The sequence below is a fragment of the Priapulus caudatus genome, unplaced genomic scaffold, assembly GCF_000485595.1.
Source record: "Priapulus caudatus unplaced genomic scaffold, Priapulus_caudatus-5.0.1 Scaffold678, whole genome shotgun sequence".
In the NCBI taxonomy this organism is placed as follows: Eukaryota; Metazoa; Priapulida; class Priapulimorpha; order Priapulimorphida; family Priapulidae; genus Priapulus; species Priapulus caudatus.
Genome location: NW_014577739.1, coordinates 103,253 through 114,146, shown reverse-complemented (window position 1 = coordinate 114,146; position 10,894 = coordinate 103,253). Strand labels below are relative to the sequence as shown.

The 10,894-nt window shown below is 48.0% G+C and overlaps 1 protein-coding gene across 1 annotated transcript in view; it reads left to right on the top strand.

Moving 5' to 3' along the window:
* LOC106812714 (receptor-type tyrosine-protein phosphatase kappa-like) overlaps positions 1 to 10,894 on the top strand; it is a 34,882-nt gene that overhangs the window by 12,518 nt on the left and 11,470 nt on the right. Inside the window, exons 11-28 of the mRNA XM_014816656.1 lie at positions 383 to 590; positions 1,104 to 1,348; positions 1,582 to 1,758; positions 2,552 to 2,654; positions 3,435 to 3,552; positions 4,004 to 4,073; positions 4,412 to 4,518; positions 5,047 to 5,248; positions 5,588 to 5,687; positions 6,216 to 6,468; positions 7,010 to 7,176; positions 7,525 to 7,693; positions 8,205 to 8,297; positions 9,049 to 9,136; positions 9,522 to 9,607; positions 9,847 to 9,883; positions 10,225 to 10,322; positions 10,722 to 10,841. Coding sequence (XP_014672142.1) covers positions 383 to 590; positions 1,104 to 1,348; positions 1,582 to 1,758; positions 2,552 to 2,654; positions 3,435 to 3,552; positions 4,004 to 4,073; positions 4,412 to 4,518; positions 5,047 to 5,248; positions 5,588 to 5,687; positions 6,216 to 6,468; positions 7,010 to 7,176; positions 7,525 to 7,693; positions 8,205 to 8,297; positions 9,049 to 9,136; positions 9,522 to 9,607; positions 9,847 to 9,883; positions 10,225 to 10,322; positions 10,722 to 10,841 — 2,441 coding nt within the window. The remainder of the gene's footprint in view (positions 1 to 382; positions 591 to 1,103; positions 1,349 to 1,581; positions 1,759 to 2,551; positions 2,655 to 3,434; positions 3,553 to 4,003; positions 4,074 to 4,411; positions 4,519 to 5,046; positions 5,249 to 5,587; positions 5,688 to 6,215; positions 6,469 to 7,009; positions 7,177 to 7,524; positions 7,694 to 8,204; positions 8,298 to 9,048; positions 9,137 to 9,521; positions 9,608 to 9,846; positions 9,884 to 10,224; positions 10,323 to 10,721; positions 10,842 to 10,894) is intronic.

Sequence of the window (10,894 nt, the reverse complement as noted above, 5' to 3'; positions counted from 1 at the left end):
TGTGTGTGTGTGTGTGTGTGTGTGTCTGTGTGTGCGTGTGTGCTTGTGTGTGTGTGTGTGCGCATGTCTGTGTGTGTGCGTGGGGTGTGCGGTGCGTGCGTGCATGTGTGCGTGCACACAGCTGTCATATGTGAAATTACTCTCGTACCAGACTAACTAATGCAGGTACTGTTCTGGGTCATGCACACTTTCAAATAACTCACTATTGCAAATACCACCGGGTCACAAATATCCACATAAACATCCTGCATAATACCCATCCTCCCCCCCAACACGTGAGTTGAAAACGTTCGAATCGTGATTGGGTCGAATCGTGAATCGCTGCGGACCCTTCGCCGCGACGACGTAATTGACGCGGCATTTGTCATTGTCGTGGCAACAGTGGGACACGTCGTGCAGCAGCTTCGTGTGACGTCCGTCAATGCCACGGCTCTCGGCGTCGCGTGGGAGCGACCGGCCGAGCTAGGGGGCGCTGGCGTTGGCGGGGAGGATGAGGAGGAGGAGTACGAGGTCACCTACCGCCGCGTGACCTACCTCGCCGTCGGATGCCAGGACGGTGGCGCCCCCGCCAACCAGACGTTCATGACCCGGTACGTACTGTATGTAGCGTAGGTCGTTGCATGCATGTCCGGTATGTTAAGACGTGTGCGCGCTCAGGGGTTGCTTGGTGTGGGTTATTGTACTTTGGTATGATCGTAAGGGATTTAATTAGATCATTGGTGAATAGCTAGAGAGTATTGCTGGTGCAGATTATCATATTGATCTGGTACTGTAATGAGTTATTGGAGTAGCTCAAAAGTGTGATTAATTTGAGTTATTGCTTTGTGCTAGCACCTGTTATCGACACTAGCAAGTTTTAATTAAAGCCAGATTTTTATTAATTTTTTCGTTAATTCTGCATAGTATGTGATAGGGTCTAGCGTGACGTGCATGCAAAGAATCCTAGCCGACAATATGGTTTGATGCTACAGTTGCGACACCCCTTTCATAAAGAACAGTACGTGCTTTATTGCATCTTGCTACGACATATCGCGATCGGCTGTCTACTATCTTTGGTTGTTATGGTGACGCGTGTGACAGATACACGTGTGTGTGTCCTTCAGCGATGCGACGGCCATTCTCAACAACCTAGAAGCGTATTCGAAGTACATGATCGCGGTGCGGCTGGTAGATCAGCCCAGCTCGAGCGTCATCTACAACAGCACCGGCGACAGCAAAGCGGCGCCACCTAGGAACATCGAGCTGAGGAACAGCACCAACTCGGCGCTGCACTTTGTGTGGGAGGCGCCCCCTTGTGAGGAGCGCCGCGGAAAGTTCCGCGATTACGAGTTCGTGCTGAGACCGGCCGGTACGTATTCTTTTTTTTCGTTGGGAATTTCTTTTTTTTCACATCAAGTTTGGTCAAGGCAATTGAAATATCATTGCTTAATTTAGGATAATTTCATGGCAGACTCTGCCCAAAACCTTCTTCTCTAACGAAATGTATCAGAGATTTATTGTACGTTCGATTAATTACGATCGTCATTCTGGTGGGTTGCTGCTTCCATATAAATTAATTCATTCATTCATTAATGATTACAGATAGCAGTAACGAGGTGGCCGCGATGGGCACAGTCAACATGCACGGCAAGATCTTCAAAAGCCTGAGTGAGGACACGGACTACGAGTTCAGAGTCAACTACCGACTCGAGAAAGCCGACGGAAGCTTCGAGGCCAGCAATTGGTCGGAATTGTTTCTGGCGAGTACGAAACGGCAAGGTACGCATTTTGGCGAATGTCGCGCGTCGCCGTGTTTCGTAGGTCAACTGACGTCGGTGCGATTCCAACGTTTCTTTGGTAGTGTCCTTATTCATTAATGATTACAGATAGCAGTAACGAGGTGGCCGCTTCCTACGTGTTTTTTTGTATACTTTGATCGCATTCCTTATTTATGCGTTATGTTACAGTCGAAAAGTTTTTGAATTACTTAAATGAGCTGTCCATTCATCTTGAAATGGTTAAAAAAGTGCAAACATTTTGAGAATACGAAGCATTCGAAAAATGGCAATTTGAAATCATGCTGCATACGCGCAGAGTAGTGGAATCATCAAATTTTATTCCTAAACGATGCGTAATTGTGAAACATGGGCACGTAAACCGGTTGTGCGTTGAGCGTTGAATTTCCCGCTGTTTGATTTTCCGTTGTTTTTTTGAGTGTTCCCGGTGAATTTTCCGTTTCCCACGGAGTAGAGTCGAGCCTGTTGTAGCAGCCACCTCTATAGAACCAGACACCTGTACTTGATGATCACTTGGGGCTTCGCTTTAGTGGAAGCTATATCGTTGAACGACCTCTATAGAAGGGACGCCTGTCTATAAGGGTCAATTTTTGGGGAGTTCCTTTGAACGAGCATTGCACGCATTTGACCGCACTTGATTCGACAGTGAAACGTGTCGATCTCTCACTGTCTCTGAGCATTCTCTGACTGTTCTCTCACTGTGTCTAACTGTTCTCTGACTGTCTCTGACTGTCGGCCTGCGGTTTCAACGTTTCACTCGGTTTTCGTCTGTGCAGGGCTGAGCGCGCCGCAGGAACTCAAGGTGATGGCAGAGATGTCTGAGTCTATTGCTCTGAGCTGGACACCGCCGCCAGGAAACGTCGAGTCATATTCGATCAGGTAGAAACGAAGCTACGCGATTCTTATCGATACGTATCGCGATACTTGAAAGGGAAACTACCTAGTGAACTATACTCTATTGACTGGTACTCTACCAATCATGTGAGGACGAATTCTGCATTCTCTTCCATGCACATGCGACGAATTCTGCATTCTCTCCCATGCACATGCGACGAATTCTGCATTATCTCGCTTACACGTCCGACGAATGCTGCATTCTCTCGGATACACGTTTGACGAATTCTGCATTCTCTCTCATGCACATCCAACGAATTCTGCATTCTCTCTCGTGCACATCCAACGAATTCTGCATTCTCTCTCGTGCACATCCAACGAATTCTGCATTCTCTCCCATGCACATGCGACGAATTCTGCATTCTCTCGCTTACACGTCCGACGAATGCTGCATTCTCTTGAATACACGTTTGACGAATTCTGCATTCTCTCTCATGCACATCCAACGAATTCTGCATTCTCTCTCGTGCACATCCAACGAATTCTGCATTCTCTCTCGTGCACATCCAACGAATTCTGCATTCTCTCCCATGCACATGCGACGAATTCTGCATTCTCTCGCTTACACGTCCGACGAATGCTGCATTCTCTTGAATACACGTTTGACGAATTCTGCATTCTCTCTCATGCACATCCAACGAATTCTGCATTCTCTCTCGTGCACATCCAACGAATTCTGCATTCTCTCTCATGCACATCCAACGAATTCTCCATTCTCTCTGTGTGCACATCTAACAAATTCTACATTTTCTCGCCTGCACGCAGGTTTTCGAGCCCGCGCGTGACGGAGGGTTACCGGACGAGCATTCCGCACTCCGTCTACGCGAAGTCGTCGCTCTACTTTGTGCAGGACCTCGAGCCGAACACAGACTATCAGTTCCAGGTACATCTATCCTCCTCCCCTCCCGTCCTCCTCCCTCCTCCCTCCTCCCCGCCCGTCCTCCTCACTCCTCCCTACCCGTCCTCCTCCCCTCCGCCCGTCCTCCTCCCCGCCTCCCTCCTCCCCGCCCGTCCTCCTCCCGCCGCCGTCGAACCCACGCACCTGACACGTCCCTGGAGGCAAACACCTGTGTTAATTTGCTAATTAAATTGATTGAATTTGCTTGGATCGAGTGTATCACGCCTATCCATATGTTCGTAGGTATTATCGTCGTACGAATTAGATGGTATCGTTCAAAGTAAAACGGGGGGAGGGTTGTATGCGTGATTGCACCGTGTTTCTCATCGCCCGTTCGCTGCTCGTCGCGCGTGAGCATGGGCAAAAGCTGCGTGGGCAAAGCAGCCCATGGTGCGCCGTGACACGGAGGTTTAGTGTGAGATTCGCTATGTTGCAGGTGCGAGCTCACTACAGCACAGCAGAGAGTCCATGGAGCGAGTCGGTCGAGGCCCGAACCAAGCAGGAGAGTAAGTGTGCGATCGATCGACGTTGCTGCTTGTATCAGCCGCCGATGTTGTTGCGGAGTTTGATGTTGTATTTGTTGTTTTTGTCCAAATTTAAAAGCTGAAGAACGACTTGTTTCTGTATCAAACAGATTTTGACGTCGAATATATAACTTCCGTGTGAGTTCACAAGCTGGGGAACCATCCTCTAGTTTTAGTGACGCGCGATCACCGCAGGTGCATTTTGCTTCAGGGAATTAGATTTCCCTCACAGAGTGGGAGACAGATATGTGAAATAACTGTGGGTTTTTGTGTGAGTAAAAGCACCCAAAACAAGTCAGCATGTGCACGTTGCTTTGCAGAGCCCGGGCCGCCGCAGGACCTCAATATTCCAGACAAGGGCGAGACGTGGGCGCTCGTCAGCTGGATTCCTCCGTTCAGCCCCGGCGGCACCCTGCGCGACTACCTGGTGAGTGTGTGCGTGCGTGCGTGCGTGCGTGCGTGCGTGCGTGCGTGCGTGCGTGCGTGAGTGAGTGAGTTCATGCGCTATGACGTGCTGATCGCGTTTCCTTGTGCCAGCAGCCTCCTGCGTGGGATGGGTGGTTTCTTATCTCTGTACAGCTGTCTGTTGGGTGGAGAATTTTCAATATTATTTATTATCATTTTTTCCTCTTCGTTTCCTTCTCCCTCTGCCTCTTCCTCTTCCTCTTAGTCTCCTTTCCCTCCTTCCTCCCTCTTCCTTGCTCCCATGCACTTATGCTCTCTCTCTCTCTCTCTTATTCACTCACTCTCGCGTCGTCTCTAGTTAAAGGTGGAGGCACAGTAGTTGTACAATCCCACGGTGACGCTGAGAGGTGTGCCTCCCTAACTCCATGTAGTCTCATGTTCTCTCTCACACTCTCACGTTCACTATCACTCTCTCACACTCTCTCTCTCTCTCTCTCTCTCTCTCTCTCTCTCTCTCTCTCTCTCTCTCTCACTCTCACATCATCTCTAGTTGAAGGTGGAGGCTCAGCAGTCGTACAACCCGGCAGTGACGCTGACCGGGCCGGCCCGTCTCATGAGCATCGACACGGCGATCAGGATGTTCACGATCACTGACCTGCAGCCCGGCACCATGTACAAGGTGACGGTGGCCGCGCGCTCGACGGCCGGCCGCGGCGCAGAGAGCGACATCGTCTTCTGGACCGACATAATGGGTGCGATTCGGCGGCACTTCGACATTCATTCCATGTTTCTTCAACGTTCATTAGACGTTCGTTCAATGTTCCTTCAACTTTCCTTTGACGTTCATTCGAAATTCCTTCGACATTGCTTCGACTTTCATTTGATGTTCCTTCAATGTTCCTTCGATGCATGAAATAGCACATCGGTTTTGCCCGTTTGTGGCCTCGTGGGGGTTGTAGGTGTGTGTCTATTGGGCAGTTGTTGTTATTGGTGTGTAGTGTATTTAATATTTGGATACCCTTACGTGTCTGGGAGGTTATACAGTTAGCGCACACGTTTAATGTATTTCTCCTGCGCGATGCACATTGCAGAGCCACTCAAGCCGCTGCCTCCTGTCGTGCAGGCCAACGATGCGAAGGCTGGCACCATCACCGTGCTGCTCAGCCCCACACAGTTCAACGGACCCGACAAGTAAGAGTTGTCTTCTCTCCACACAATCGGGCGTACCCTGAGGTTTCATGTCAAAGCGTATCGAAATCGGGTGCGGTTCTGGGTGGGGGGGGGGATAGACCAGAAGAACGGTGTGTGTGAAGTTATACATTTTTGATATGTATTGTTTATTGTGCTAGAAAAGAAATTTTAATGATAAAAATTCAAACTCCCATTAAAATGACACACCTCACAAGCAGCGTAAACTCACGACCACAACAACATCTATGCCTCTCATTACGATATGCCTTACACTTACAGGCAGTATAATCTCACCACATCCCTCTCTCTATCTCTCTCTCGCGCACACGCGCCTTGCAGTGGCTACTACATTGTCATAATCTCACCTTGTCCCCCTCTGTCTCCGCCTCTCCCTCTCTCTTCTCTCATCTATCTCTCTCACACTACGTGGTGGTGTCGCGTGCGACCGCACCGCCGATCATGCGCGCATCACAGCTGCAGGATTGTCATCTCTCATCTCTCATCGCTCTCTCTCTCTCTCTCTCACAGTGGCTACTACGTGGTGGTGTCGCGTGCGACCGCACCGCCGATCATGCGCGCATCACAGCTGCAGGACTTTGCGACGGCACGGAAGCAGGAGCTGCGTTACTACGTCGCCGCACAGCTGAGCGAGGACGAGCTTCGCGCCCCGACGTCGTTTGTCGTCGGCGACGCCGCCGTCCGCGGGGGCTACTACAACGCGCGGCTCGATGCTGGAGCGGAGTGTGTGGTCTACCTGGTAGCCTACAGCAACTGGGAAGGGGTAAGTGAGTCCTAGAGCAACTGGGAAGGGGTGAGTAAGTCCTACAGCAACTGGGAAGGGGTGAGTCCTACAGCAACTTGGAAGGGGTGAGTGGGTCCTACAGCAACTGGGAAGGGGTGAGTCCTACAGCAACTTGGAAGGGGTGAGTGGGTCCTACAGCAACTAGGAAGGGGTGAGTCCTACAGCAACTAGGAAGGGGTAAGTCCTACAGCAACTAGGAAGGGGTAAGTCCTACAGCAACTTGGAAGGGGTGAGTCCTACAGCAACTTGGAAGGGGTGAGTGGGTCCTACAGCAACTGGGAAGGGGTAAGTGAGTCCTACAGCAACTTGTTGTGATGTGACGTTGTGAAAAAGATGATACGTTGGAACACAATTGCAGCAAAATCGACTTTAGTTTCTTTTATTTATTCGCGCTATGTTTATTATTACTTCTAATCTATATTGTTATTACTACTAACATTTATTATTCTTTCATTCGTTTATTCGATTCGTTTCGTCCATCGTATCCTCTTTGTTTAATCGCCATTGTTCCTTTCCGCAGGAGACGAAGATCCAGGTCGCCGGCACGGCTAAGACCGTCATGGCGGGTCGCTACGAGGCATCGCCGTCTTCATCGACGTCGAACACGCCGGCGGTCGTTGCGGCGATCGTCGTCGTCGCGTTTCTCATCATCATCGCGATCATCGTCGTCGCCTTCTTCGTGTTCCGGTGAGTGGCGAGCCACGTTTTTGCTACAACCGCGTGTGTTACGACGGGTTTCGCCATGTGAAAACCAACGTTTGAGAAATACGTTGGTTTTGATAATTATTATATATAAGTATTAATATAATCGGATGAGAAATCTACAATTAGTTTAAAACTGTCGATTTTATACACCGCGATGATACGTGTAGTTTAATTGCAAAGTTCTTGCACTTCAAACCTATTTGTTTGTTACATATTTATACACGTTACACATTAGTAGTGACATTACATGTTACATGTTTACCGTGTACACGCCAACTCATAACACATATGCGTGGTTTTTTCTCCCCGCCGCACGCATCTGTCGTGCAGACGGAAGGCGAGAGAAGCGAAGAAGCAGTACAAGGCGGCGCACATGAACGGCACGTACAGCAGCCCGCAGTCGACGAACGAGACGAAGGTGCTGATGGTCGACGACTCGCTGAACAACGCGCGGCCCAGCGAGGAGATCGCGATGAGTGACATCTACGAGAACGTGCAGGTGGGCAACATGCCGGGTCGCCGCCTCGTCGCAGCGTCGTCAGAAACGAAATTCACATCTTAACGTTAGTTTTAACATGAACTTTGTCTCGTGGAATGTCGACGGAAACGCGACAGTTACGCGATTCTTGTACGCAGTGTGTGGAGAGATTTGGTCTACGAAAAAAAAGTTTGTATCTGAGAACAGGTTTCTGGAACCTGACACCAAGACAAGGAATGCCTCGCGGTGTATGTCTATCTGTCTGCACGCCTGTTTGTTTGTCTCCCTATCTTTCTCTCTCTTTTTTTCTCTCTCACACTCTTCCTCATCCTCTCCCTTTCTCTCTGTCTGTCTTTTTCTTTCTTTTTATCTTTCACCGTAGCAAAGTCATTGTGTTCAACCACTTTGTCAGTGTTTTGCGACAGCGCGTTCGTGCGGGTGCATTCACTGTTACTAACTACTCGTGTTGAGACTTGATGAGTAGATCGCTCGATGATGCTGCTCACACTCCGATCCGTGTTCGTTTAAACAGGAGAACATGGTGACGCGGCCGATCGCCGTCGGAGCGCTGCTCGGATACGTTCACGAGAAGAAGGCGACTAACGGTCTAGAGGAGGAGTACAAGGTGAGAGATGACGACACAGAACACTGCTGTCCTGCTGACCAAGGAGCTAAATATAAAAAGGAGAGGAAGCGGATTGGCTGTGTGCTTTTCGCCTCAAGGACGCCATCTATGGACCATAATCAGCTGAAACGCCTGTGCAGACCCGAACCCAGAGACAATAGAACACTAATCTGTTCTAGGCCAATATGACCAAATATGGCAAAGATTTGGGCCAGATATGGCGGCGCTTCCTCTCCTTGTTATATTTAGCTCCTTGCTGCTGACCAGGTCTACTACTAATGTTGTTGCTGCTGCTGCTGCTGTTGCTGCTGTTGCTGCTGTTGCTGCTGTTGTTGCTGCTGCTGCTGCTGCTGTTGCTGTTGCTGCTGCTGCTGTTGCTGCTGCTGCTCGCTCTACGAGCATTCTGAAAAACGCGCATCGTGTGCGATAGTTTTCTCGTGAACAGTCATGGTTGCTCTCAAATTTCAATTATGTTCCTACGTGATACGTGCAGGTGTGAAACTTTCTAGCTCAAGCCTAACTTTACACAGTATTAATGGGCTCTTGATTTCACGCGTCTGGTCACTGCATCAGTGATTGATCGTTTTGCTTCACCGACCCTCTGATAATTGAAATCCGTCATGCTCATCATCGATGAGTTGCCGAAAAGAGCAGAGAAGAGAGTAAAAAAAAGAAAAAATGAATAAGGGAGAATGATAAATGAGAAGAATAAATAATAGAGAATTAATTAATGCGACGTTGGCGTTTGCAGATGTTGCCGACGGGGATGATCGCGGCGTACGATGTCGCGAGGCAGCCCACAAACAAGAGCAGGAATCGGTTCGGCAACGTCTTCCCGTGTACGTGCCTCACCCGGGAAATTCTCTTCCCTTCTCTCCGACGCGATTGTACTCGAAGATTTTTTGTCGGTCGGACCACAGCAGCTGTAGTGCGACGGAGGGGGAGAGTCGCGGGCTCGTCGTGATGTAGATTAACGATCTTCAGCCTCGTTACCCCATCTTGTAACTCTGAGTCACGACTTTCGATTTTCGTTAAGTTTCCGCTTAGTAGTTTAGGTTTTAGCGTGTTAGTGCAGTAAGTGGTAGAGATGCTAAGGTTAGTAATTGGTAGAAGGACTTACACTCATAATAGAGGGACTAATAGTTCGAAGTAGTGTAAACGTACCACAGTCGTAATATCAGAAGTGGATTTGACGTGGATCCTGATGGTTGTGTTCTTACGTAGATGACCAGACGCGAGTGATATTAAAGCCGGTGGTTGAGATGGACTACACTCCGCCGTCCGATTACATAAACGCCTCCTACATTGATGTGAGTATCCGCAACTCGATTACGCACTTAAAGTCGGCATTACGACAGCGTTAGAACTGTCTGGTTTTTTCGGTTGGTAACAAACATATCTGTAGTGAGCGTCTCAACAAACAGACAGGCTAGAAAAATTTCGTATGCGTTTTCAACTTTCGTTGTGTATTATAATTTGTACGGAATGAGACTAGTGTTCTTATTTCAATTTCTTCAGTGTGACCGTGATTTGCCCTATCTATTTGCAGGGTTATGAAAGACCGAAAATGTATATAGCAACACAAGGTAATCCATAAGACATTTTAAGTTCGCTCTGTCAGGATTCCGTATAAAACCAAATGGATAATTCTGCAGTTTTTCGTACATTATGAAATGTAGCTGAACTGCTGGGACAATAAGAAGTATTGTAGTATTGTAGAAGTATTATAATGTTAAGATTTTATATGTATATATACATACATAATGGTAATTGTGGGCACATCTTTACGTAGCAAGTCTTATAAGAAACTTGGATATTTTATCAGAAGAAACGGGCAGAAAAAGTCAACTGCTTTCTTTCTGTGGTAAAAACGAAGTTCTGTGTGGCTGAGGAAGATTCGTGAACGTCCATCTCTGATACGTTTCAGGACCAAAGGATACGACGCTAGAAGACTTTTGGATCATGATGTGGCAGGAACCAACGACGAAGGTCATCATGGTCACCAACTGTGTTGAAGAGGGAAGGGTGAGCATCATCAGATGTCGTGTGGTAGCAGTTTGTTTTTTTCGCAGATTTACGGGTATTCGTGTATTTATTCACCAATTTCACATGCTCATATCGATAAATATTTATTTATCAATTATAAGTCATTTATTTATCAATTAATTATAAGCATTTTTTCCAAAATGCTTGCAGATAAATGTTCACGGAAATGTATTAATTTTCACGAAATTTCGCAGGTGTATGGTTACGGAAATTTATCCATTTTCTATGCAGTTTTGCACGTAGATAATGGAAATGTATTGACTTTATCTAATTTCTAATGTTAATCTATATAATATGAAATTATAACATACGTAATAATTTTAACGAGATTCTCGCGTACCCGCATGAGGACGGCACTAATGGCTCCCTCTGGTGCAGATAAAGTGCGAGAAGTACTGTCCAGACTTGGGCGTAGAGGAGTACGGCAAGATGCAGGTGAAGCATCTCGGTACAGAGACGCTAGCCGACTACACGATACGCACGCTAGAACTGAAACCGGTGAGTGACTCTCTCTCTCTCTCTCTCTCTCTCTCTCTCTCTCTCTCTCTCTC